This window comes from Zeugodacus cucurbitae, chromosome 6, assembly GCF_028554725.1.
Source record: "Zeugodacus cucurbitae isolate PBARC_wt_2022May chromosome 6, idZeuCucr1.2, whole genome shotgun sequence".
NCBI lineage: Eukaryota > Metazoa > Arthropoda > Insecta > Diptera > Tephritidae > Zeugodacus > Zeugodacus cucurbitae.
This window is the reverse complement of record NC_071671.1, coordinates 16,157,697-16,185,679: the sequence shown is the minus strand read 5'-3', so window position 1 is coordinate 16,185,679 and position 27,983 is coordinate 16,157,697. Positions and strand designations below refer to the sequence as shown.

The 27,983-nt window shown below is 35.0% G+C and overlaps 4 protein-coding genes and 1 non-coding gene across 6 annotated transcripts; 3 read left to right on the top strand and 2 right to left on the bottom strand.

Annotated features, from left to right (window-relative positions):
- Positions 1–134: 134 nt before the first annotated feature.
- On the top strand, positions 135–12,073 carry LOC105213244 (bcl-2-related ovarian killer protein homolog B). The gene is made up of 3 exons (XM_011185930.3): positions 135–476; positions 11,246–11,386; positions 11,449–12,073. The coding sequence occupies exons 1-3, from the start codon at positions 141–143 to the stop codon at positions 11,905–11,907; spliced, it is 936 nt and encodes a 311-aa protein (XP_011184232.1). The 5' UTR covers positions 135–140; the 3' UTR covers positions 11,908–12,073.
- A 1,362-nt stretch (positions 12,074–13,435) lies between these two features.
- LOC114804113 (U6atac minor spliceosomal RNA) lies at positions 13,436–13,538 on the bottom strand. The gene has a single exon (XR_003752393.1). It is a non-coding gene; the product is annotated as a U6atac minor spliceosomal RNA (small nuclear RNA).
- A 331-nt stretch (positions 13,539–13,869) lies between these two features.
- Sec31a_1 (protein transport protein Sec31A) lies at positions 13,870–21,267 on the top strand. Of its 2 annotated transcripts, XM_011185928.3 has the most exons (12): positions 13,870–14,030; positions 14,452–14,717; positions 14,780–15,749; positions 15,805–16,048; positions 16,110–16,219; positions 16,828–16,884; positions 17,325–17,433; positions 17,509–19,013; positions 19,810–19,920; positions 19,987–20,337; positions 20,464–20,535; positions 20,608–21,267. In XM_011185928.3, exons 2-12 carry the CDS (start codon positions 14,521–14,523, stop codon positions 20,794–20,796), a joined length of 3,915 nt encoding a protein of 1,304 aa, XP_011184230.2. In that variant the 5' UTR covers positions 13,870–14,030; positions 14,452–14,520; the 3' UTR covers positions 20,797–21,267. The 2 variants fall into 2 exon arrangements, with proteins under 2 accessions (XP_011184230.2, XP_054089087.1); XM_054233112.1 differs by lacking the exon at positions 16,828–16,884 and having other exon boundaries at positions 13,871–14,030.
- Positions 21,268–23,187: 1,920 nt separating this feature from the next.
- Positions 23,188–26,211, top strand: LOC105213241 (zinc finger protein 814). The gene is made up of 7 exons (XM_011185925.3): positions 23,188–23,455; positions 23,629–24,227; positions 24,292–24,719; positions 24,790–24,909; positions 24,985–25,380; positions 25,443–26,025; positions 26,082–26,211. The coding sequence occupies exons 1-7, from the start codon at positions 23,449–23,451 to the stop codon at positions 26,136–26,138; spliced, it is 2,190 nt and encodes a 729-aa protein (XP_011184227.2). The 5' UTR covers positions 23,188–23,448; the 3' UTR covers positions 26,139–26,211.
- Positions 26,053–27,919, bottom strand: LOC105213242 (uncharacterized). Its single transcript, XM_054233114.1, has one exon. It carries the CDS (start codon positions 27,737–27,739, stop codon positions 26,264–26,266), a length of 1,476 nt encoding a protein of 491 aa, XP_054089089.1. The 5' UTR covers positions 27,740–27,919; the 3' UTR covers positions 26,053–26,263.
- Between the last annotated feature and the right edge of the window lie 64 nt (positions 27,920–27,983).

The window sequence follows — 27,983 nt, the reverse complement described above, 5'->3', positions numbered from 1 at the left end:
CTTCTCAAGCGTTTAAATATTCATATATATCTGCGGCACTCAGTTTTGATCAATTAGCATTAAATATTCTATACAAACCGCAATAACCAAATAACAACAAAAACAATAATATTTAAAAAAAAAACATAAAATCTTCACAAATGCCTTCGCCAAATTTAAAACAACAGCAAACAACACCTCCACCGCCACCCCCAGCTCTCTTACAACAACAACTCTCATATCCGAATCACCATCAACCGCAGCAACAGAAAAGCTACTTTACGAAAAATAAGAAATTATCAACGAAATTGAAATCTTCCTCGTTGGATAATGATATTTTTCTACAAAATCGCAAGAACAACAATCAAAGCAGCTCGGATTGGCTTTTGCCACCGCATGGTTGTGCCACAATACCACGTGCCGCATCCACTAACTCATTGGCGAGCACTGTGACGGCCAGCAATTATCAGGAGTATAAAGCGGAAATTATCAATCAGGTGCGTACGAGTTGTTTAATTCATAGGAAGGCTCAACTTTTCTATTTTTTTGCAATTTTACTGCGATAATTTCCTTTAAACCGAAAGAAAGATATACACATAAATCCTTTTGCTGATCGATAAGTAAAATCAGAGTAGGCAAAACCTAACTTTTTCAACAATATAATTTTTAATATAGCCCAAAAAATAGACGTATGTATTTAATATCTTAACACAAGAGAAAAATTAATAAAGTAAAAAATTTACCCCATCGATGGCACTATTATCTAGACTATATTTACCAACCGATTTGCTTTATTTTATATTCTAAGTTTCGAAAAGAAATAATATGTTAAAAAGCAGGAGTTGAATTCCAAAGCAAATACGATTGGGGTTTCTCTTTCTTCGATCAAATAGTTCAATACTAACGTTCATCTCTCAAGTACCATCTAGTATTATTATGGATATAATAGGTTCATAAAAGATTAGACTAATCCTATAGCACAGCCACACAAGAAAAATAATGTCATGCTCTTACTATATGTCCTATATGTTTTTGGGGTCCCTGAATCCGAATCCGAAACCAATATGGCGGACATATTTTAAAACTTCCCCATATTGCATTCACCATTGTGATTTTTGAAAAGCCGACCCGAATTCGTAATCAGTGACCCCGACAACATCATAGTACCGAGTTTGAAGCAATTCCGATGAATTGAAAAAATCGTCCGCCATATTGGATCCGCCATTTTGAATATTGAAATAACCGACAACGGATTCGCAATCAGCGGCCTTGAAAACCCCCGATAACGAGTTTCAAGCGAATCCAAAGAATTTTAAAGTCGCTGTGCGCCATGTTGGTTTTCTGGGGTTATCTCAAAACCCTGATCTGATGGGGTTAAATAGACCTCGGATTTAGATTCAGCGACCCCAAGAACATATGATACACATAGTAGAGCCCCAGGTCATGACAAACATTTTTTTTTGTGTGGCTATGTAATTAACAATAATGTTTTTCAATAATGCTATTTTCGAAATATTTCGAATTTGGGGACTAACTTCGAAAAATAGAGAAATTATTCTTCTTACTTCTACTACTATTTATAACACAAATTCTCGAAAAAAATTGGTTTGGTTCAATACATTGTTATGATTCTTTATTTTATTCTCTTTTTGTACGGTTTAAATTATTATATGTAATTGCACTTTTGCAAATTTCCGACAAATGTGTTTATACTCATATCTAATTAAACAAAACACGCCTAAAAAACCGATTACAAAAATTAATTTGAATCTTCATTGTAAATGTTTTCACACCTTTATAGTGTCAAATTGTAATACCACAAATAACATTTTTAACCAAGTTATAAAAAATATATGTGTATATATAGAAAAAGGTGTGAAACAGCCCAACACAAAAATTATATTTAATTTTGGGTCATTTACTAAGTAATTTCGTTTTTTGGCAATTGAACTTATTATATTTTTCGCAGCCAACTTCACACTTAACCGCTTTACTGTTATATATTTGAACAGCTGTTATAGTAAAGTTAGTAAAGTAAAGTAAAGTTAGTTTCGTGCCTTATCGAAGTTGGAAAATTTTCGGTATATTTTACCGTTTTAATATCAAAGAAGATTAGATCAAGCATTGCGAAACTTATGTGATGCGTACGGAGAAGATGTGTTGTCCGATCGCCAATGCCAAAATTTGTCAAATTTCGTTCCGGCCATCTGGATCTAGAGCATCCTCTACCACGTTCTTGAAGGCTTCTTGAAGCCGATGTGTATAAAATGAAATCGAGAATTTGGACCAAAATGGAGAAGATATATTTTCATCAAATGTGTTACACAATAAAAAAACTTAAAAAACGAAATTACTTAGTTAATTTATATTTTAATAATTTATTTTTTAATTTCATTACTTACTTAATCGTAGGCTTAATTTTTTTAATAATTGCTTTGTGATCGTACATTCATAGAATTATTTCTTTTTTTCTTCTGATATTCGTTCAGAATTTTGAGGAAATTATTAGAATTAGGATTGCTTTAAAAAAAGATTGCGGCTATTTTCGGATATATTCAGTATGAAACTGAGCACCGCTTTCCGGGTGCGTTCCGGTTACAAATTTTATACTGTCATGGCAGCAGTCAAGATTTAACGAAAATAGTCTTTTGACAATTTTTTGCTTTAAAAAGTGATAATTTTGTTTACGGTGCTCTCACCTCGAAATAATAAATAAATTCGAATTCATATTATTTTTATACTATCGCAACATGTTGCACAGAGTATTATAGGTTTGTTCTCATAACGATTGTTTGTGTCAACAAGAAATAAAAGAGTTAGATATGGGGTTATATATATAACTATAAATGAACAGGATGACGAGTGGAGTTGAAATCCAGATGTCTGTCCGTCTGTCCGTGCAAGCGATAACTTGAGTAAAAATTAAGATATCTTAATGAAACTTGGAACACATATTCCTTGGCACCCTGAGCGAAGATGGGCAAAATCGGTCCATGCCATGCCCACAAAATGGCGAAAACCGAAAACCCATACAGTGTCATAACTAAGCCATAAATAAAGTTATGAAAAAAAATTTGAAATATGGGATCGCATTAGGGAGGGGCACATTAGGATGTAATTTCTTTTTTAAGTGGGCGTGGTCCCGCCCCCAAATAGGTTTTTTGTATATATCTTGGCAAACAAAAAAATGTATAAATCAAACTTTCTGCAGTTGTTTCTTTTAGCCATTTCCTTATACAGTCCAAAAATGAAAGAAATCGGATAATAACCACGCCCACCTCCCATACAAATGTTATGATGAAAATGACTAAAAGTGCGTTAACTCACTAACGAAAAACGTCAGAAACACAAAATTTTACATAAGAAATGGCAGAAAGAAGCTACAGTGAGATTTTTTTTACAAAATGACCACTTATGGGAACCAATGAAGATAGCGGAATAAAACTTTACACAAATACTGTATTTGAGCTGTGACATCAATTCTGGAAAAATTGTCAAAACCGGACCATGACTTTTCAAGGCCCCTGATATCGAACATGAAGAACTCAGTGGGGTAATTTTTCACCGAAAATATAGGTAAATCTCTCAAATATTTTAATGCAATTCATTCCCTCTGAATTGTTTTCTTATATCAGTTTATCTCTGTACCAAAAATGGTTAAAAACGGGTCATAACTTCCCCCAGATCCCATATACCTAATTATAAGTAATATAAAATTAAGTGAGCGTATAGTCTTCGATATATTATATATTGGTGGTGAAAACGAGTGAAATCGGTTCAGAAATTACCTCAGTCCCCATATACTATTTAAGATGATTTTCGTTATTCTATTGAACTTTATGCCGAATATATGGGTAAATTTATATGTTATCTTTATAAAATTACATCAATAAATTGCGAGAGTATAAAATGTTCGGTTGCACCCGAACTTAGCCTTTCCTTACTTGTTCTGATTGCTTTAGTTTATTTAATGGAAAGTGAAACGGGATTCATAGTCGGTCAAGATATTTCAACTCAGCAATACTTCTTTAAACTTTTTGAGCAGTATTTTATGCCCTAACAACAACCAACATCGTTGCCGGAGACACTGTATAAATACGAAAAAGCGGCTTAAAGCCATTTTATTGTATTACATATGGGTATTTCAGTTTTTATTGCACACAAACATTAAACAATAAAGTATACCTGTTTAAATCTAATATAAAAATAATCAATATAATCAGTTCCAGCAAACACATATATATCGCACACGTTAATTAAAACAATAAAATTTATTTAAAAAAGCTTCTAATGTTAATGCATATATAATATATGATACATACATACATATACATATCGTACTATCGCATCTGAGTTATTTACATAAAATAACAGGTTTTGAAATCAAGCTTAAATCGCCGGCAAGCGTCTTATTCACATTTTACAGTTAAATATGTCTCAAAAACAATTAATAATAAAAATAGCATGATGTGAGATATTATACTAATAACATCAAACATACCAACGTAGCTTTTTTTTAGAAAAATATGTGAGATACTAATGTGTATATATGTATGTATGCATGTACATATATATAAAGAGATTTATGTAAACAAGTACATCACTCTAACGTTAGCAGCGAGTAAACGATATTTGATTACACTTAATTCAACATTTTTATTTGCTGCCAGTTAAATGTGTCAATTAAATTGACAACTATATAGTATATACTAGACATACACATATACATGTATTTACAATGTTCGTGTATTTACGATGCGCCAGCACATGCTAAAAACTCATGCATAAATTATATGCAAAATCAAATCAATTGTAGAAAAGTTCGCATGGGTGTTGAAAGGTGGCGTTAACAACGTTAAAAGCGCATAAAATGAATAAAAAACAAGTAAGGAAAGGCTAAGTTCGGGTGCAACCGAACATTTTATACTCTCGCAATTTATGGATATATTTTTATTAAGAAAACACACAATTTGACCCATATATTCGGCATAAAGTCCAATAGAAAAACATGATTTTCGTTATATGCCATATAGGCTGAGGTAATTCCTGAGCCGATTAAGCTCATTTTCATCACCAACATACATTATTTCTAAGATTAAATGCTCATTTAATTTGGCTTAGATATTTCATATATTACCCGATTTATAAGCTATTAAGCCCATCTGAGAGATTTAACGATATTTTTGGTGAAAAATTACCATAAGGCACTGAGTTTTTCATATTCCTTATCAGGAAAGAATCAGATGGAATTCAAAATTGAGTTATATCGGAAGTTGTCGTAGTTGTGAACCGATTTCATCCATTTTCCACGCGTGTCATCAGGGTGTCAAGAAAATATAATATACCGAATTTCATTGAAATCTGTCGAGTAGTTCCTGAGATATGGTTTTTACCCATAAGAGGGCGATGCAACACCCATTTTCCATTTTGTAAAAAAATCTAATTACAGCTTCTTTCTGGTATTTATTCTGTAAAATTTAGTGTTTCTGACGTGTTTCGGATTCCGATTTTGACTCGCCTCGTCGCCCTGATCACTTTGGTATATACAGATAACCCTATATCTAACTCGTTTAGTTTTGGGTGTTACAAACAAACGTTGTGTGAACAAAACTATAATAATCTCTTAGCAACTTTGTTGCGAGAGTATAATGTAAAATAAAAAATATTCAACTCATATGAAGATCGATAAGGTTAATTTTTATCATTTCTATTAAATAATTGTTTTCATTTTTTCGCACAACAATTTCTCGCATTGAGGCATGCAGGCGAACGAGTGTCCGCGCATATGCATACATACATACGTACATGTATAACGGTTACACTTTGACAGTTGTTGAACAACTCAAGGTCGGGGTTGTGTTACTACCGCTTTTGTTAATTGGGTGATGCTGCGACGACTTGTCAATTGCATTTGTTGAGCGCTATAAGTGTTTAATTCAAAGCCAGTTTTGTTTGCGATTTAATGTGTTCATTTGGTTGCAGTTGTTACGTTGTTTACGTGCCACTTACGTATATTGTAGACATTAGCAGTTTTTTGACAGTTGTTGCAACGAATATCAATTTTTTTTGTTTTATATAATTCTAAAATATTTAGTACTATTTCAATAAAATTAGTTAATAACACACATTCATAAATATATATATGTCAATGTTTTTCATTTACCGTTAGCTTAAATAATTTTACATTGGACACTTGTGTTAGAAACATCTAGTTTATTTAAGTTTTAAATTTATTTATTCGCCGCCGTCATCCATCAAAATAATAACACTTATAAATTAAGCTTCTGTTTTCTTAAAAATCTACATTTAAATGTGGCATACCGCTGAGTAATAGACAAATTACATACGTACAACCATAATTTTGTGTTTACATGGCTTAATAAATTTAATATCTACATATGTACAGACAATAAACTAAAATAAATATACACACCTTAAGATAATAACGATTCATGTGGGTATTTCTAATATGAATTAGGGTGCGTTGGCAGAAAAAAAAAGTAAAAACCTAGTATTGAAAAAGAAAAAGTTACAAAAATACTACTTATTTGCCTGACCGCAAAGTTTTAATTCCCGATCAAAACCGAAATTTTCTATGACACATGAACTGACATTTCGATAAATACTGAAGACATTAAACGCTTTGAAACAGAAAAAAACATATTTTCCTATAAATTAATAGAACTAGTGACGGAAGTTATACGAGTATATTCTACAAATGTGTGATACGAATAAAAAATCGGGTTATTTTTTTGGGTTAAATAGTTCGTTTCGACTAAATTTTCTTTGCTTAACCGATTCTGAAATAGTTACTCTATAGGAAATTTTCATATATGTTTTTCAAATGAAATGGGAACTGAAAGCAACTCACGTAATTAGGTTCATGTGATAAAAAATTATACACAAACACTTCGGCTGTACCGAAGCTAATATACCATTCACAGGTGCATTTCTTTTAGTAACTATGTGTTTAAGCAAATCGAAAGACGTAAGAAAAAGTAAGTAAAAAAAAGAAAACATTTTACTAATTCCTTTTAGCCGGGTTGTTTGCTAGAAACATTAAGGTTATATAGTTAACCGATCTGAACAATTTCTTCGGAGATTATATTATTACCTTAAGCAGTAATCCATGCCAAATTTCGTGAAAATACGTAGTAAAATGCGGAAGTTTTCCATACAAGCCATTGATTCCGATCGTTCGGTTTGTATGGCAGCTATATGATATAGTCGTCCGATATCGGCAGTTCCGACAATTGAGCAGCTTTTTGAAGAGAAAATAACATCTGCAAAATTTCAAAACGATATCTTAAAAACTCAAGGACTAGTTCGTATATATACAGACAGACGAACATGGCTAAATCGACGCAGTTCAACATGCAGATCATTTATATAAATACTTTATAGGGTCTCCGACGCTTCCTTCTGGGTGTTACAAACTTCGTGACAAACTTAATATACCCTGTTCAGGGTATAAAAATATTGAATTATGAATTTCGCAAAAATAACCCGAAAATCGAAATGTCTCAAATTATTTTTAAAGTTCCCGAAACGTAAAATGTATTCTCTCGAATCTGTGTGGAAATATTTAATTTAGTGAAAACGTTCTACTCATCAAACTAGATTATTTCATATATCAACATAAACTATTAACAATACATTTTTAAATAGTCCAAATTTTGCCTTAATCTCCTTAAATCGAATAATAAATATGTGTAGTCACACCAATAATTTCTATGTCAAAAATCTAAAAAAAGTAATATTTAGTTTCATAATTTTCGCAGCCACTGTCAATTCGTTCATTAGACGCCTGTGAAATTTCATTCACACATTGACCGCTTCACATGAAGGACCCGAAAAAAATTGCAAAGAAAACCCCAGAGTTTGAAATGCACAAACTCACATAAATATGAATACATATGTACATATATTCACACGTAAACACAGCATATAATGTAAAATCAGCAGTTGTTGATAGGAAATTGAAAATCAGATGAAAGTCAAAAGCACGTGCGCCAAAAGTGTTTTTTACAAGCGAGTAAAATTCGCTTTTTAAAGTAAATGTTTGATAGTGAAGTGTGTTTGAGTGTACATTGAAAAACATTGTATTTAAGTACATGATTTGTTTATGCTTTAAAGTACATACTTACATATATATATGTACATACATGTATATACATACACCTATAGTATATTTTTAATATTTTTTAAATTAGATTTTTTTTAATGAGTAATGATTTACATTATTAATTATATTAAATTAAAATTGTTTATAGTAAAAAATACAATACAATGCAATACAATATTTTTTTGCTACATAATTTATTATAATTAAATCTTTAGGGAAATTAAAATTTTGCGGTTGAAAAAAAAATATATTTTTAGTTTGAATATTTTATTTGTTAGATTTTAACTTTAATTAAATATCATTTTTGAGTGACTGAGACACCAGTATGCACAATTTCGAAATTCGAAGTTAAGCATTTCGATTCTGGATAAATATTGGACCAAAACCCAGTCGATTATTGTGCAGTGTATTTAAACATATATACATATACTACGAGGTATTTTTGTCTATATCCATTTGATATTTTGCATCTATACCGGCGCTTCTTCCAATCGTCGAAACACTTCTCCAAGTCGAGTTTTTGGGATAGCCTTTAGCTCTTTCGGCGATTTCCTCTGTGATATAAAACCGCAAAATTTTTCAATGACGATAATAAAACTAAAATGCCTCGAAAATTCATTGTTCAAAAAATAGTAGTATTTCACATCTGATTTAAAAAAATATCTGAAATATAGATATGTAAATCTAAAAATTATGTATAGAAACAAAGAAATGGGGTTCAGTATTTGGTCGAAAAGCCCCTATTATAAAAAAACTGCCTTACAGGACGCGGCATAGAGTTGACTAGGCCTTCATAACGGGTTTTAGGTATTTCTTCCCAAGAATCCTTCACTATTACCCAAAGTTCGCGATTATTGCTTTTCTGAATATCACCTCGTAGATTATCTATGGAATTGAGGTCGGACCATAGCACAGGCCAAGGCATGACCTTAATCCCTTTGATACGAAACCACTACTTGACAATTTCAAAGGCATTTTGCTTTATTACAACATTGTAATATGATAACATGACGAAAGGTCTGAGTTGCAATCGGATTTAAATAATTTAGTTACTTGGTGACACAAAAATGATATGCCACTGAATCTTAAAAAATGTAAAACGATGTGCTTTTCCCGTAGAACTGTTGATCCTTCTCCCTATGTAATAAGTAACTTTAGTTTAGAGCAAGTTTTTAGCTTTGTTAATTTAGGAGTTACTATGGACCCTAAACTAAATTTTAATTCTTATGTAAATTCAATAGTCTTAAAAGCTAAAGGTGCTCTTAGCTTTGTTAAACCTTGGTCTAAATAATTTAATGATCCGTATTTACTAAAATTCTTTTTACAACATTGGTAAGGCCTATATCTGAGGTATGGAATCCTAGTTACCAATCCCATTCTGATAAGCTAGAGTCCGTTCAAAAACAATTTTGACTTTTTGCTTTAGGCCACTTACATTGGGATTCAAGATTGAATCTTCCCACACTCACTAGTCGCAGAGAAATGCTAGGTATAATATTCCTAGTAAAACTTCTAAATGGTTTAGTTTGTAGTTCATTCCTTTTGTCTGATATTAAGTTTAATGTCCCATTACGTTCATCGAAGCAGTTTAGACCATTACTTCTAAAATCTTCTAGAACAAATTTTGAGTTAAACGAACCATTCCGCCGAATATGTCAGGATTTTAATTCTCATTCCCGCACATTTGATCCATCTGACTCAATATTTGCATTAAAAAAAAACTATTTGGTCTTCTCTTAATAAGTAATATTCAGATATTTTTATCTTTTTGTTTTTATACATTTTTAAATCTCAGTTGTTGAAATGTTTCTTTCTGTAGCTGAGCAGTTTGAGAACCGGACACTTAAAAATCTCTTGCCTCTCTTGACTCGGCAAATTCCGCTCGTATGCGGACTGCGCCCCACGCGTCGGTTGGGCGGGAGGAGGGTAATCGTTTGGGTTTATATTATTCATATAGACATGTAGATCCATGACAGTGTGGATACGATATATGGGATATGGGCCCAGCACCATAAAAATAAAATACAAGTCCAAATTAATATTTTTGATATTATTATTTTTTCCATGGTTTTACCGTTATCGTAGTGTGTCTATTGTGGTATTCAGTCTTCGGTGGACGATGCACATACTTTCGTGAACCTGTGCCTCCAAAAATAATATATTTCGTTTTTTTTTCAATTTCAATGATAAGACTCTAACACACGTGTTCTTTTGAACACTACTGTTTGAGTAAAGCTTATTATAGAAATTGATCAATGTGTTCACAATTTTAAAAGTACCTTATAAAAATATTAAATCATTATAAAGGATGAAGGATTATCCTAATGCTCCCATGGTAAACTAAGGGTACTATGACGAAAGTGTTCAAATTAATAATAACATTTGAGTCAAGCTTCATAGAATATATCATTAAAATTCAAACCAAACTCAAATCTTTCTTATCCTTTTACCAATAACTGTTAATTTACTTTAATACACAGTATGATACACTTTTAACGCCCACTCTGTAAACACTTAATTTTCATAATTGCCAATTGGCTAAAAAGACCGCCAGCACTATTCCCATTACCAAGCTTTTTTGGTCAATTTCCTTTGAAAAATATGATAAACAAACGAATGCACGGGGGTTTGCTTAATTATAAACATAAACGCCGATGTAGACGTCATTGTAGCATACAGATTTTTAGTTTTAAGAGATGAAAATTAAACATTAGTATATGGAGAGTTTTTGAAGCAAAAAATAATGCAAACAAACAAATGTTTAAATACACTAAAGATAATAAAAATAGTATGAATCTAAGTAAGCCTTTAAATAAATAAATAAATATAATATAAAAAAATTAAAAATACAAATTTTTTCTCTACCATAAGGTGAAGTATAGCTAAGAAAATTATAGACTATTTTTGGCGAAAATAATAATAAAAAAAAACCAATTTTGCTGTACTGTAAAGTGAATTATTGCTAAGAAAATTATAGACTATTTTTGGGAAAAGTCTTCTTTGCAATTTCACAAAAAAATAATATTGCGGAAATTGATCTTTGTTCTCATCATTTCATGGAATATAGAGAGCATATAAACATACTTGCATATTCTCCAAAAAAAACTTTTTATCACATTTCTTTCTTTTATTTTGTTTCAGGGAAAATGCCTTTGCGGCCAATACATTCGTGCGCGACTACGACGAGCTGGCGTGCTGAATCGCAAAGCCACACAACGATTGCGCACCATATTGGAGCCCTCTTCGGCTGTGGTGTATGAAGTATTCCCAGCATTGAATAGCGTAAGCTACACCATTTTTATATTAAAGTTAAATAATTACATAGTTGTGCACTTACCTTGCAGATGGGTGAGGAGTTGGAACGTATGCATCCGCGTGTCTACACGAATATCTCACGGCAGCTATCACGTGCGCCCTACGGTGAACTGGTCGACGGAGATACGGCGCCAATGTTGCTCAATTTGGTTGCCAAAGATTTATTTCGTTCGAATATAACGTGGGGTAAAATAATCTCCATATTTGCAGTGTGTGGCGGCTTTGCCATCGACTGTGTACGTCAGGGACATTATGAGTATCTGCAATTGTTGGTGGACGGCATTGCTGAGATAATTGAGGATGATTTGGTGCCGTGGCTGGTCGATCACGGTGGTTGGTTGGGTTTGCAACAACACATACGTCCACATGAGGGCCACTTTTCATTCCTGGGCTTGTTGACACTTTTCGTCGCCGTATCCTCAGGTGTTTATGTTGTCACTAATGTGGCCAAACATATTGGTTGTCACTTATATTCCTTGCTGTTTTGACAGCAAACGCTGTACGGGATTTGGGAAATCTAGAAATTAGGAAATTAATACGAAATCTGTCTGTAAATGTATGTTTGTAGATAGTTGAAAACGCTTAGCGTCTTATTTTGTGGCAATAATATTATAGGATTTTTCTTTCATTTTTATTGACATTTACCATAAAAATCACATTCAGTAATATTTATGTAGAATACTTAGGAAAATGGCATGAAATTGTTAATTTTTAAATTGAATTTGTTTGAAATTAACTAACGATTTGTTTAACACTTCCATCTAAAATAAACGTTAATAGCAATTTTTAGATTTAATTTGGACTTATTGTTTTAAAATAAAGGGTGATTTTTTAAGAGCTTGATAACTTTTTTAAAAAAAAAAACGCATAAAATTTCATTTAAATGTTGACCGCGGCTGCGTCTTAGGTGGTCCATTCGGAAAGTCCAATTTTGGGCAACTTTTTCGAGCATTTCGGCCGGAATAGCCCGAATTTCTTCGGAAATGTTGTCTTCCAAAGCTGGAATAGTTGCTGGCTTATTTCTGTAGACTTTAGACTTGACGTAGCCCCACAAAAAATAGTCTAAAGGCGTTAAATCGCATGATCTTGGTGGCCAACTTACGGGTCCATTTCTTGAGATGAATTGTTCTCCGAAGTTTTCCCTCAAAATGGCCATAGAATCGCGAGCTGTGTGGCATGTAGCGCCATCTTGTTGAAACCACATGTCAACCAAGTTCAGTTCTTCCATTTTTGGCAACAAAAAGTTTGTTAGCATCGAACGATAGCGATCGCCATTCACCGTAACGTTGCGTCCAACAGCATCTTTGGAAAAATACGGTCCAATGATTCCACCAGCGTACAAACCACACCAAACAGTGCATTTTTCGGGATGCATGGGCAGTTCTTGAACGGCTTCTGGTTGCTCTTCACCCCAAATGCGGCAATTTTGCTTATTTACGTAGCCATTCAACCAGAAATGAGCCTCATCGCTGAACAAAATTTGTCGATAAAAAAGCGGAACACCGAACACTGATTTTGGTAATAAAATTCAATGATTTGCAAGCGTTGCTCGTTAGTAAGTCTATTCATGATGAAATGTCAAAGCATACTGAGCATCTTTCTCTTTGACACCATGTCTGAAATCCCACGTGATCTGTCAAATACTAATGCATGAAAATCCTAACCTCAAAAAAATCACCCGTTACTAGTAACTTTACGCTAATTTAATTATTTATCAAAAAACATTTATTTATAGATATTTCATTCCTGTAAAACTAAGATTGACTCTTGTAATCGAAATAAGATACGTCTCTAACTACTAATTTTTAATATTTACATGACAACTGAACCATACCAATCTATTTCATGTTTGTAGACAAGCAAATACTTTTGTTAATTCATTGTAATGACTTATTTTTGTTTCTAAGTAACATATACCATATACGAATAAAAATAAATAAATAAAAAATTATATGAAAACTGGTTTAATTAAAAAAAAAAAAAAACTTTGTCTGTACTCGTGCATACTGAAATTAAAAAAAAAATTGGCGACCGGAACTTGTCTGTGCCTATTCCGGCCATTTGTGTGTTTCCATCCTTGTCTAGGGGAGTGCTAACTGGCTCTCCTTTCTAAATACACGAATTTTAAAATTTTCCCCAATGTATTTATACCTCACAAAATTCGAAAAGGCTGTTGAGAATTACAAGCCATTGTGCAAGCGTAAAAAATTATAAAAGTGATAAAGTATGCAGTGTAGCATGTGAAAATCAACATTTTACAATAATTGTGTGGTATTGGCTTGTATATACTGTTGTCTTTAACAAATAATTTGATATACATTAAATGCAGTATTTTAAACAAAAATTAAATAAAATTCAATTATATATTTAAAATTTGTATGACTTTTTCAACTAAGCGAGAGCGCGCCATCTAGCGTTTAATATACACACTCCCCTTGGAAATTGTATGTCAAATTTGCCGACTGGGAAGAAGCAGATAGATAGAATTTCAGATTCCTATCAATTCTCGTCATCAACGAACGAAATCTTTTGTTTAAACAAGTGTAAAAGTATTTTGTAGCAGTTTAATTTTCAATTAAATTGTGCCAAAGTAGCTTCAAATAAAAAAGTTGTAAGTTAAATACAATAAGCTAAAACGAAATGCAGTAAAAAGTATTGAAATGCATAAAAAACAACTTGGTGTGTAGATATGTATGTACAGCAGCTAGAAAAAGTGATGACGGCGACAATTTCGATTGGTGCATTGCAATTGCTGGGTGCTCCACTATCATAACTTCGCTTTTACTTGAAAGCAGTTGTAAAAAGTGTTGATGACAAGCTGGAATATATTGTTTTATTTCAATAATATAAAAGAAACGTCTATTGTTGGAAACTTACGAAATTGGCCACGTACATACACAGATCGAATTTTGACATTTGTGTCCGAAAGCTTATATAGCTTATTAAATAAATAATCAAAATAATAATAACTAACAGCTGACCCATTTCCAGTCATTAGCGGCATTAACAATTTTTTTTACGAACATTTGCAGATTTTTCGTTGGTGCCTATTTGTTTATATAATTTTTTTTATTTGGGTAACGATATAAGCACACTTCGAAATGAAAGTTAAAGAACTGCAGAAGACGGTGAATATTGCGTGGTCACCGTTGCCACAGCATCCCATTTATTTGGCAGCGGGCAGTGCTGCACAACAACTCGATTCTAATGTAAACCCAACATTGGAAATATACTCAACGAATTTCAGTGATCCAAGTTACGACTTGGAACTAAAAGCAAGTCTACCAAGTCAATACAGGTAAGAGAAGAATGTAATAAATTAAATCAAATTGAATATAATAATTTGTTTTAAACTTTAAGATTCCAGAAAGTCATTTGGAGCCCTACTGGTTGCGATGGCGCACACCCTAACGGTTTAATTGTAGGTGGTTGTGAGGGTGGTCATGTCATGATATACTCTGCTGCCAAAATGCTCGCTAATGAAGAAGGTCTTATTGCACGCCAAGATAAACACACTGGACCGGTTAGTGGACTTGATGTTAATCCATTTCAAACCAATTTGCTTGCCTCATGCGCCTCAGAATCGGAAATATTTATTTGGGATCTTAATAACACCACCACTCATATGAATCCAGGCACTAAAACACAACCACTTGAGGATGTGAAGAATGTCGCTTGGAATCGTCAAGTGCAACATATATTGGCATCTGTTTTCAGCTCACGTTGTGTTATCTGGGATTTACGTAAAAGTGAGCAAATCATTAAACTCTCTGATTCACAATCACGCGTGCGCTGGCATGCCATACAGTGGCATCCGGATGTAGCTACACAAGTATGGCTCGCTTCAGAGGATGACCAAGCGCCTGTTGTGCAATTGTGGGACTTACGTTACGCCACGGCACCAGCGAAGACAATGCAAATTCATCAGCGTGGTGTACTTGGCATGTCGTGGTGTCCACGTGATATCGATCTAATGGTATCCTGTGGCAAAGACAATCACATTTATTGTTGGAATCCAAACACCGAGATACCCGAAGGCGAAATACTTTCTGAAGTAGCTGCAACAGCCTCCTGGTATTCGGACGTGCAATGGTGTCCACGCAACCCAGCGCTGGTCGCAAGTTCAAGTCTTGACGGCAATGTCTCAATTTATTCACTTTTTGGAGGCACACAACAACAAGTGCAAACATCTAATAAAATCGCCGACTCCTTCCCAGGTATGGATCAAATAGCGCAGGCGCCCATACCACAACAATCGACGCAGATCGTGTATCATGACTTGAAACGTGCACCGAAGTGGATTAAACGTCCGTGCGGTGTTGCTTTTGGTGTACGTATTGTACAATAAAAATACAAATAATTATGTAATTATTTTCTATTTACAGTTTGGCGGTAAATTAGTGCACTTCCATGGCCAATCGAAACAGGTGCAAGTCTCGCAAGTAGTCACCGAACCGGAATTGGTAGAGCGCGCTAATGCGCTGGAACGTTCACTGACTGAAGCAAATTATGTTGATTACTGCCGTGAACGCGCCGATCAAACACCGGATCAGAATGGTCGCTATTTATGGTACTTCATAAAGGCGAACTTCGAACTCAATCCAAAAGAAGAAATGTTGAATTTACTTGGTAAATATTGGGACAAAGTACAAATTATCGACAATCATTAACAGATGTATAATGTATGTAGGTTTCAACAAAGAAGACATAGATAGTAAATTTGCGAAATTTGTGAAAGAGGATGAAGCGCAGCAAAATGACGTAGATCAAGTGACGAATCGAATAGCGAATCTCTCGCATGTAAGTGAATAATAACTTTTATAGTATATTATTAAAATATTGTTACAACATTTATTTTTTTCAATTAAGTGAAGTGCATACATGAATATAGTTTATCAGTTTTACTCAAATGATTTAAAATCTATTTTTTTTTATTTTTCTTAATGTATTAAAATAAAAAACACTACAGTGTCTAACAGCGCTCTTCGAAAGACACACTAGCTTTCAAATGTGATAAGGCATCGTAAAAAAATTGAACCAATTGTTAACGCAACATTCACGCTCAATTTTTCTTATCTACTATTCAGCCCCAGCCATTTGCGCTAGTGGTATTATTATGGTTAGCGGTGCTTCTTACATATGTTGCACGACAGCGCAACGTACACAACGTTTATTTTGAACTTTATGTGATAAGAATATGTCTACTCCATATAATTACTTTATGTACTTTTGTATTTTTTTAATTATACGTATAGTTTCACACACATATACACATGCAATTAGATTTTATTTTTAATTCATTAACAAATTCTTTTACTTCATATATAAACTATATTGGTTTTTTTTTTGTATTTCATTGCCTCATAATAACTCGCTCTCATTACTTTGCGAATCCTTTGTTTGCTTAGAGCGACTCATCGGAAGTTGAGTGCGATCAAAGTACTGATGGCAGCACTGACATATCGGTAAGACTTCTATAACTCTTTAGTAGGCGATTGTGTTAAGTGTGTATAAAACAAACAAATTAACTGTTTTAAATACAACAGTTATTTAATTGTCACAATTTATTACAAGAGACCAAAAACTTGTTTTAGATAAATTTTATTTTAAGTTGCTCTTTTACTTGTATGTACATATATTTATAATTTATATTGAAATTAGGCACGATTTTTATTATTTTTATAAAAAAAATTATTAAGCTCGATATTGTAATAGATTAATTGAATTGCAGTCGACTGCAATGTCAACTAAATATTGTATTATAGTTATAGTTAGCTCCTTTTCTCATACCCCCACTTCTACATATAAATATGTGTCCCGATGTTGTGCGTAAATTGAACATCACAATTTATATTATATTTTTTAAAAAAGAAACTAATAATGTAACAATTTGTATGATTTGCAGCAACCCGTGGATAATAATGCAGTATTCGACGGCATAGCGGCCACACAGAAGCAACAACAGCTGCAGCATGAAAATGCCGGCAAACAGTTTGTCATACCCAAAGGAGAACGTAATATAACAATATAATTGGAACAAGAATTATCAATATTTATGCTATTATTTTTACCGCTTTTCATAAACACAGATCCCGATAGTCTGATCACCGAAGCTATACTTACCGGCAATCTGGAAGCTGCTGTCGAACTTTGTCTTGAATCGCAACGCATTGCGGAGGCGCTTATTATCGCCTCCACTGCAGGCATTGATTTTCTCACGAAAATACATAATCGCTACTTGCAGCAGCAACAAAACGAGCTGTCCAATGTGATAAGCGCGCTGGTGACACGCGATTGGTTGGATTTCATCAATCGTTGCACTGTAGACTCGTGGAAAGAAGCTTTGGTGGCCGCACTCAAGCATAGCGATCGTAAAGTGGTTGACATTTGCGAGCGACTGGGTGATCGCCTACTGGAGGAGCGTGCGCAAAATATCGATTTCATACGCAATGCTATGCTATGTTATGTGTGCGCTGGTAGTATTGATAAATTGGTGTCCGCTTGGCATCAGTTGAAGGCATTGGAACATCAAAATAATAACTATAAACCGAATACTGCCGAGTTGCAGGAATTGGCCGAAATTGTAATGTTGATGAGTAAATCTTTGGAGCAACAAGGTATTGCTTTGGAATTAAATGGACGCTTTGCTGATTTCATTACCGAGTATGGTGGTCTGTTGGTGGCACAGGGTGCGCTCACAGCCGCTTTAGCATACATTTATGCTCTGGGTTCAGGCACTGATGAACAAAATGGCGAACTAGTGGAGTTGCGTGAACGCATATATAATACGGTTAATTATAGACCAACGCCAGTGGCTACCTCCGGACGACTGGCATATCAACAACAGCCACAACAACAACAGCCACAAAATCTCTATAGCCGACAACCGCAACAAACACCTGTTGCACGCGGCTCATTTTCACATGGTTTGCCACAAACACACCCTGCTTACGGTGGCACAAATCAATTTGCAAACAATCAGCCTGGTAATTGGAACACAACGGCTATGCCAACACCTGGCGGTGTAGCTGCAGTATCACAACAACCCACATTATTTAATTCAATGGCACCGACGGCATCGGCACCAGTTGCAGCCAAACCGCCACTAGCAGTACCCGGACATATCACAAACGATGCACTGAACACCCAGCCACCACGACCGGCCAGCAATGCCAGCTCACAAGGTGGTAGCGGCGCAAATTTACACTCACGTTCCAAATACGTGCTAGATCCCTCTGTGGCTTCCGCCGGTCCCATGGGTAGTTATGGTGGTGGTGGTTATCAACCACAGATGACAGCGCCAGCCCCAGCTCCGGCTTCAATACCGACATTTAATACAGCTCAATTCAATGCGCCGTTAGTACCAACACCAACTCAACCAAGTCTGTTGCAACCGGCTGCACCATTTAACATGGGTGGTGCACCACCTGCACCCTATGGTTTTAGTAGCAGCAACAACTACACCGGTGGTTTACCAACAGATATTAGCAACCAGCAGCAGCAACAACCACCACCACCAACGCAGAGCATACCGCGCAGTCGTACACCGCCACCTGGCTGGAATGATCCGCCTGCATTGAAGTCAACACGCGCGGTAAGTTGAGGAATTGATTTTTTTTACTCAAAAATATGTGTGTATTAGTAGAAGCGCTCAAAATATTATTTATTGAATGTTGGTTTAACAAAGGTAAAACTACGGTTTCGTTTTGCTGATAAACTTCTCTCGCTTAGATAATGCATAATCGCAGCAATGAAATGTCTGCACGCCACGCTGGCACCCGCCGCTGGCAGAAAATCATAAATCACGAAAAGGACGAAACCAAAATGCTTTTGAAGCCACCTTCACAATTTAATTTTGAACAATTTTGTGCAAATAATGCGCACTCAAGTGCAATGTCCGCACAAAATTTCTGGCAGGTATTGAGCGCATTCCAAAAAGTTTGAATTTTTGCATCTTCGTTGCTGTTGCTCTACCAGAGTTTTCGTTTCGTGCATTTAAATGCACAGTTAAACATAAACATGGAATGTCTATTGTTTGCGTTTATTGATAGTTTGAGAATTTAGTTTTATTTGCTTTTGCTTAATGTTGTTATATGTTGGATTAATTTTAAAATAAAACGGAAACAATTAATTAGAACCACAACACCAGCTGTCTTGCTGTCCTGCTAAATAACAAGTTTGTTGAAAATAATTGAATGTGTAACCCATGACAAAAAATGGCAAATCTAGTGCTAATTGAGCCCATAAAACATTTGGCTGCACTTCTACCTACCTACCTAACCCATCACTAACCAAATATCTGAATATTGATTTTTTTTTTAATTAACACAATTATGTCTTTAATATTGTCTTAACTCTCGTATTAAACATGCTGTCATTCTTTCAAATAGCCCAAAAAGCCGGAGCCAGCACCCACCTCTGCGCCCATAACTCATCCCCTATTCGGCGTTGATCCGAATCAAAATCAAAATGGTTATACGGATCCATATACACAATATCAGGTAACTATTATACATATATTAAATATATTTGTAGATTTTAACTAACAACTATTCATATAATTTTAGAATCCCAGTATGCCACCACCGCCAACCGCCAACAGCAACATACCAACTAACTTACAACCCAACGACCCAGTTGGCTACTATAATTCAGCATTGCCACCAAATAATAATTTGCCAACACAGCAATTTACACAACAACTGAACTTCCAAACATCAGCCATATCCCAACAACAGCAACAACAACAACCATGGAATCCACAGCCACAAAATGTGGGCTACACCGAACAGCCGGCGCCAGTGCAACGACAACCGGAACCCGTAAAAGAGAAACCACCACTACCGGAGGAATATATTTATCTGCAAACGGTGTTGGAAGAGTTAAAGAATCAATGCTTGGCCGTATCGTCTGATCCGGTGAGTTTAACACATTCATAATTTCAATTTGCAATTACAACTTTTCCTGGAGGAAATTTCTTTCTGAAATTATTTTTACTATTTTGTTTAATTTGTATAATAAATTGTCAACAATTTTTGCTCTAGCGCACCAAACGGAAATTTGTGGATGTTACCAAGCGTTTGGAGAATCTTTATGACTGTTTACGTGATGGCAGAGTATGTAGAATTATTGCATTTTTCAGTACCAACAAGTTTTTCAATTAAATTTTATATTTTTTCTTTCGCTAGCTTCACTCTGCCACAATTGCAGCACTCAATCAAATCGTACAGTTCGTGCAAGTGGGTGATTATGCCAATGCCTTGCAAACGCATACACAAATTGCATTCGGATCTGATTTTTCACAGTGTGCTGGCTTTATGCCGGGTCTCAAGGTGCTTGTACAATCGGCTGCTGATTTACAAGTGTATCTACGTTAAGTTACAAAAAACTATAATAAAAGAGTCTACAAATGATTTATGTGTCGTTAAAATTTTAAATAATTCCATTTTTGTCATAGCTATTGTGTTCCATGGAAGCTATACTAATATGTATTCTTTTTGTTACTAACCTTCATTGAGAAACGCGAAAACATTATCGCTTAAAAAGATTGCATAGTGCTAATAATTTTTAACTCGCTAAATAATTGTTTGTCTTACTTTAAACCCTACGTATTTACAATTTAATTATTTGTTTGTGCATTCCCGATTTTTTTTTCTTTTCAAAGTGTACTTTATCAAAGATATTAAATATACTACGTATCGTAAACTCAACTTTATTCGATATACTATATAATATGATATATTTGAACTTGAGCATATTGAATGCAGAAACCATACAATATTAACTATTATGGAATTGTATACAAACATTACGATAGACTAATAAAAATATGCATTTGCAGAAAATTATATATTTGATACAAATGATTTGAAGCAGATTTAAAAATAAATTATGGTTACTGAATATCATTTTAGACGTAAGTATTTTTTGAAAATTGCATTCATCAAATTAAAATATACAGTGGGTACTGTTCCAATCTGAGCTTGAAAAATGGGTTTATAAAATTGTAGTATTGGAAACTTTTGGTTAAGGTAATCGGTGTGGCGAAAAATCAAAATTTTCAACTTTTTCTTTGAGAAGTAGTAAATTTACGCAATAAACAAATAAACACCAAAATTAGGTTTGAAAACAAAAACTTTATTTATATCAAATAACTACCACAAACGTTTGTATTACTTTTGGAATAAAATTCAATATCAACGGATATAAATCATAGATATGTCTTCTATCTGTTCACTTGGACACAAAATACAGATGTATTTTCAAATTCTTGTAAAAGAGTTCTGACATTGCCAAACGTTTGTATTACTTTTGGAATAAAATTCAATATCAACGGATATAAATCATAGATTTGTCTTCTATCTGTTCACTTGGACAAATACAGATGTATTTTCAAATTCTTGTAAAAGAGTTCTGACATTGCCAAAATTCAACCGGATTTTGTACTCGTTTTACTTTAAAATCTTCCATATACGGTATGTAATTTTTGTTACGGTTATATCCGTATTTCGTGGCTGTCTGTTGCTATTGCAGCTTTTCGACGTCGAACCTTCCTTGTGTTTGTTGACGGGCGTTCTTTGCTGCACAGAGGCGGGTGCATATCTTCGCTGCAACCAGATAATGGTCCGAGTCTATATTTGGTCCTCGGAGCGTACGCACGTCTAGAACATGGGAGACATGTCTTCCGTCTATCAAAACGTGATCGATTTGTTCACATGTGTTTCGATCAGCAGACAGCCAAGTACCTTGATGTATTTTCTTATGCTGGAATATGGTACCACAGACGACCATATTTCGGGCCCTAGCGAAGTCGATCAGCCTCAGGCCGTTTGGCGATGTTTCGTCATGGAGGCTGAATTTTCCCACTGTTCTGCCAAAGACACCTTCTTTACCCACCCTAGCATTGAAATCGCCAAGCACGATTTTGACATCGTGTAGGGGGCAGCTCTCGTAGGTGCGTTCCAGGCACTCATAGAAAGTATCTTTGGTCACATCGTCCTTCTCTTCCGTTGGGGCGTGGGCGCAAATAAGTGATATGTTGAAGAACCTGGTTTTTATGCGGATTGTGGCTAGACGTTCATCCACCGGGGTGAATGCCAGGACTCGGCGACGCAGTCTCCCTCCCACCACAAATCCAACACCAAATCTGCGCTCCTTTATATGGCCGCTGTAGTAGATGTCACAAGGACCCACCTTCTTACGTCCTTGCCCCGTCCATTGCACTTCTTGGATGGCGGTGATATCAGCCTTAAGTCGTAAGAGGACATCAACCAGCTGGGCAGAGGCACCATTCCAATTAAGGGTCCGGACATTCCAGGTGCATGCCATTAAATCAGTCTCCTTACAACGTTTGCGGCGGTGGTCATCAAAAGGGGGGTGTCTCATCTCCATCATAAATATGCGCAGAAATTACTCACCACTAATATATAAGATCTCAAAGCTTTTAAATTGAACTATTCGGAATCACAATAACACATTTAAGCGGGAGCTGCCGCCTAATTAAGGTCTAAAAATTAAAGCTGGTTACAGAGAATGTAAATTCTTTGATTCTCTGCTGCTGGTTACTTGTCACCATTGTGTCAACAAAAAGTGCTGCCAAGCTATCATACATAAGAGCTGAATGCGGTGGGATCTTTCGACGAACACAACAAATACTTCCATTTTTCTTTATATTTTGGTTTTATAAAAATAAATTAATTAATTTCAACCGTTTTCTACAACTGTTTTATTCATTTGAGCGTCATAATACAAGCGATTGTTGCCGATTGTAAGTGTAAACAGACTATAATTCATTCCGAAATTATTACGATATACACACATATGCATGGCAGCTGCAGTTTAGTCCGAAACAATAGTGAAACAGCTGTTTACCACATTATTTCCTCGTGAAGTTAGACGTATTTTTTAATGTTTATGAAGAAATTTGAAAGATTTCCTATTTATTTTGAATTTTCGTGGCGGCAGTAATAATAAACAAATACAGAAAGTGTTGTAAAACATAAAGTCTAATTAAAAAGCAACGTGTGAAAATGGCAGGTATGACGGCAGTAGGCAGGTTGCAGTATCATCATTTCGTAAAAGATGTAAAAAATGCAAATCATTAACTAAATTAAACAAAAATAAAGATTAACATAAGTGATTTGTTAGGAAGTGTAATATATTTCAGTTAAAAATTTACATATATGTATGTATATAACGTGTTCATATAGCTTATAATAACATTAAAATGGAAAATGGTATACAAGACGATGAATATACTGGTGACATATCGGTGGACAACTTGGCAGGAACTGTTGAATACTTTGAATATGAAGATAATATTGGTACCAATTATGAGAACGAATCATTGATTGAATATGTTGAAGAAGATGATGACCAAAATAGTGATTATGTTGAAAAAGAAACCCTGGAGGATCAGTTGAAAACACATACTTTATCAATAAAGCACATGCAGATCGATGGTCAACCTCAAGAAATATATCGTTGTTTGGAATGTGCTACAGATTTTGTAACACTCGAGGACTTTACTAAAGTGCATAAAGAAATGCAGAAGAAACTAACTAATAAAGCTTTGACTAATGTTAGTATTAATGTTCAACAACAAAATGAGCAAATAAACGACGAGCAAACCATACAAAATTCGGGCGATAGTTGGATGATTATAAAAGAAGAGCAGATTATTGCAGATGAAAACGAAGCGGAAGCTTTTGAAGATTTCATAGAAACCAGTGAGAATCTAATTGATGATACGAATTTTGACAAGGAAAATGAAGATGCCGATACTGATATGCTTTTACAAGTTAAAGAGGTATGAAAGTGTGCTTTACTACAGAAATATTGCTTAATAAATTCATTAATGTCTCATCTTATAGGAAAAGCAATCTATCACCGATGAAGAAGATGATGGAGAAAAATATTTTTGCTGTGATTGCCAATTGGTATTTAGTGATATAGAGAGTGCGGAGCAACATGTTTGTAGCGCCATAAATACTAGTACTGCCACACCAGAAGATTCAGATAAAGGTGCAGATCATGAAGAATATGAAAACAACTTGCAATTATATCTTGAAGAACAGCAGAAATCCTTACATACTACAAAGAAAAATGAAAGCACGGAAGTGCAATATCATTGTGCCGAATGTGATAAGAGATTTAATTCTCTACAAGGCTTACAAATACATAACCGCATTCACAAAACAAAGGAGATTAAGACACCAGATGACCCACTCGATGTGATAGAATTGAAAAAACCAACATGTCCCATTTGTAATACTATTTTCAGTTCGTATAAAAATCTGAAGTAAGCAATCGTTGTCTTAAAATTACAATTTCATACTAAATTTGGATTTTTTTTTTTTTAATTTTTCTAGGTTACACATGAAAATCCATGATGCACAACAGTTGCGTACAATTGAGCAAGCATTACCGGCTGGTGCCAAAACACAATATAAGGATATGAATAAATTCTTCTGTGAAATATGTAATAAGAGGTTGGAATTTACGAATTTAGTTAATTAATTCTGTGGCTGGTGAAATTGTAACGTTTTTTATTACTTAAATTACAGTTTTGAACAAAATCTACTTGGTATACACAAGAACATGCACCAACAGTCGGCGGAGTATAATTGTGGCATTTGCAATCGGCACTTTGAAAATAAAACAAGCTATGACATGCATATGCAAATGCATGCTGACAAGCCAGTGAAACCGCGTAAACAACAAATCAAACAATCGGTTGTTAATGGCGTTGATAAGCCCGGTGGACGGTTTGCCTGTCAATATTGTGGTCGCACGTTCCAGCGTCCGTTTGAAAAAGTGCGCCATGAACGTGTGCATACCGGCGAGAAACCACACGCTTGCGAAGTGTGTGGCAAAACGTTTCGTGTTTCTTATTCGCTGACACTACACCTGCGCACGCACACTGATATACGCCCATATGTATGTGCCACTTGCAATAAACGGTAATTTAAATAGTTTAACTACACATTTATTCTCATATTTGTTTATTAAACCAACGCTATAGTTTCAAATCGCAGCCTGTTTATGCTCATCATCTACGTACACATGAAGCGGAACGTGCATACAAATGCGAAACTTGTTCAAAATCATTTCGCACTTCCGTACAACTTTCGGCGCATAGGAATATACATTCTAAACCGTATAATTGTCCAGTGTGTAATCGTCCGTTTGCCTCATTGTATTCTGTGAAAATACACATGAAAACGCACAATAAGCTGAATCGTGCCGGTGACACGACTAAATACTGTTGCTATGTGTGTGGCGCGGAATATGCGCGAGTTTCTGCGTTACGTATTCATATGAAGGATTTACATCTGATCGATTTCGATACGAACCAATCGCTGGAATTAGATGATATGATATCGGCAGAGGATCAAACCTCGCAATCTCAACACGACACAGATGGCAATGAAGATGAACAAGAAGTGGACCATGAGGCGGCCGTATTGATAGCAGCTGCTGCGGAAGCCGATTGTGCCGCTTATATAGAAGCCGCGACAGCTGATCCTACAACCGCCGAAACAGAAGGCTTGACACTTCACTCACCGATTAATCCAACGTACGAGGTGACGCTGCAAAATGAAGAGGTATGATTATAATATTAACAAAAAATGTTAAGTAAACTAATTTATATTTTATTTAGTTGATTGTAGACAATTACCAGACTGAAGAGATTGTAACCGATTGGTTATCTAAGTAATATTTGTGAAGCACCACAGTATACATTAATTATGGAAGCTTTTTAAATAAATTAGTATAATTAAAAACAATAACCCTAAAATGCACAAAATAATTAATTTAATCAAATTACTATATAAGTACGAATTAAATAAGTTTGGGTTGACGTCGTATATGCTCCAGGTCCAACATGGGCGCTTGCGGTGATAACACACAAGGTGAGGCGAGACGTTGTTGATAAGGTGATTGTTGTTGTAGCTGTTGTCGTGCAGCCTGCGTTAAAGGTGAGCTCACTGGTGTTAGTTGTTCCTTGACTTCGTGTTGCACATCCGGTAATAATCTATATTTTTGAAGATACTTATAAGAAGCATTTGAAATATCACTTGGTCGTTTCTCATTGGTCGTGTTTTCAATTGGGCGTAAGGGTGTAGTTTGTTTGGGTGGCGTTGGTGATATATTGAGTTCGTGTAGCAACTCATTTAACTTTTCATTTGGCAGATATTTAAGCGCCAACTCATTCATGAGCATACTTTGTTCCGTACTTGGTTTATTATGTATAATATTGTCTGTAGATGATTTGATATTGCGCGGTGTGTTTGGTTGATAAGCAGTTGATTGCGCTGCAGGCTGTCGCGGTGATTCTATAACGTATGCAGGCACATTTTTAATTTGTTGATATCGTTCGCTTGGCGCTGCCACTGCGTTTGGGCTGTTATACTCTTCGTTCAACCCGTCTTGTTGTCGTGTTTTCCTTTCTTTATTGTAACCACCATTATCGCTGTACTGTGTACTTGCATCCTGACGCGACACGTGATTAGAGTGAACTATGTGTTGATTTAGAAGTGTCTCGACAGCATTCATTAGACGCAACTGGTCCGCACGCAACTCACCAAATATTGCATGTAACTGTTGAAGGTCTTCCTTAGTTGCTAGTCGTGTGAGCATGGTAGCATCAATATGGTTGGAATCAGAAAGCAATGTGGCGTCTGTTTGCGTGCCTGCACAAATGGTAAGCACTTCCTGTTTTGTTGAGAAAGCTTGTTGAATTTGTGTGGGTATCATTACTGTAGTGACATCTAGAGACCGGCTCTTTGAATTATCTTGTTTGATTTCTTGTGTACCTAACGGTTGATCTAAACTTCTTCGATATTGCTGCAGCTGTGTTGCTCCATTTGTTCTAACTGCATTCTCTGTAGAATTGCCAGTTGACATTGGATTTGCTGCATTTACGCCAATTGTTCGTTGTGAATAAACATTTGTTGTAATTTGTGCATTATTTGTAGCGAGGGGCTGGCTAACTAGATATGGTGTTGTTGCTGGCGCAGAGGTAACATTGGTTGAATTTACTATATGACCATTTATACTATATACTTCAGCGCCAACTGGAGGAAATGATACCTTCGGCAGTACTTGCTTTTTCCAAGCAGCATATGTTGGTTGTATCGGTTCCGATGTTGCTGCTGGCGTAGTAGTTGTACTTGTAGTAGCAGCTTGTTGTGCTCCAAATAGTATTGATACTTCAGGCACTGTTGGACGCACTATAGATGCAGTATTCATATTTAAAGGAACACTTGGTCTTGGAGCACAGCGTGGCAACATGTCTTCTGTTTCAGGTCTAAACATATTTTAAAAGTTAATAATAAATTAGAAGAGCAAAATTAAAACACAACTGCAAACGGCGATGAAGTGATTTAAATTAGTAAGAATAGGGTTGTCAAAGCGTATTAATTTTATAATATAAAAATTATTCTTAATATATATTAAACTCAAAAAGAAATTATTAAAAATGCGAAATTATCATTTTAACAAAAGCTTGTAATAAACGTAAATTAAGTAAATTATTTATATCTTTCACTTTATTAAGTTT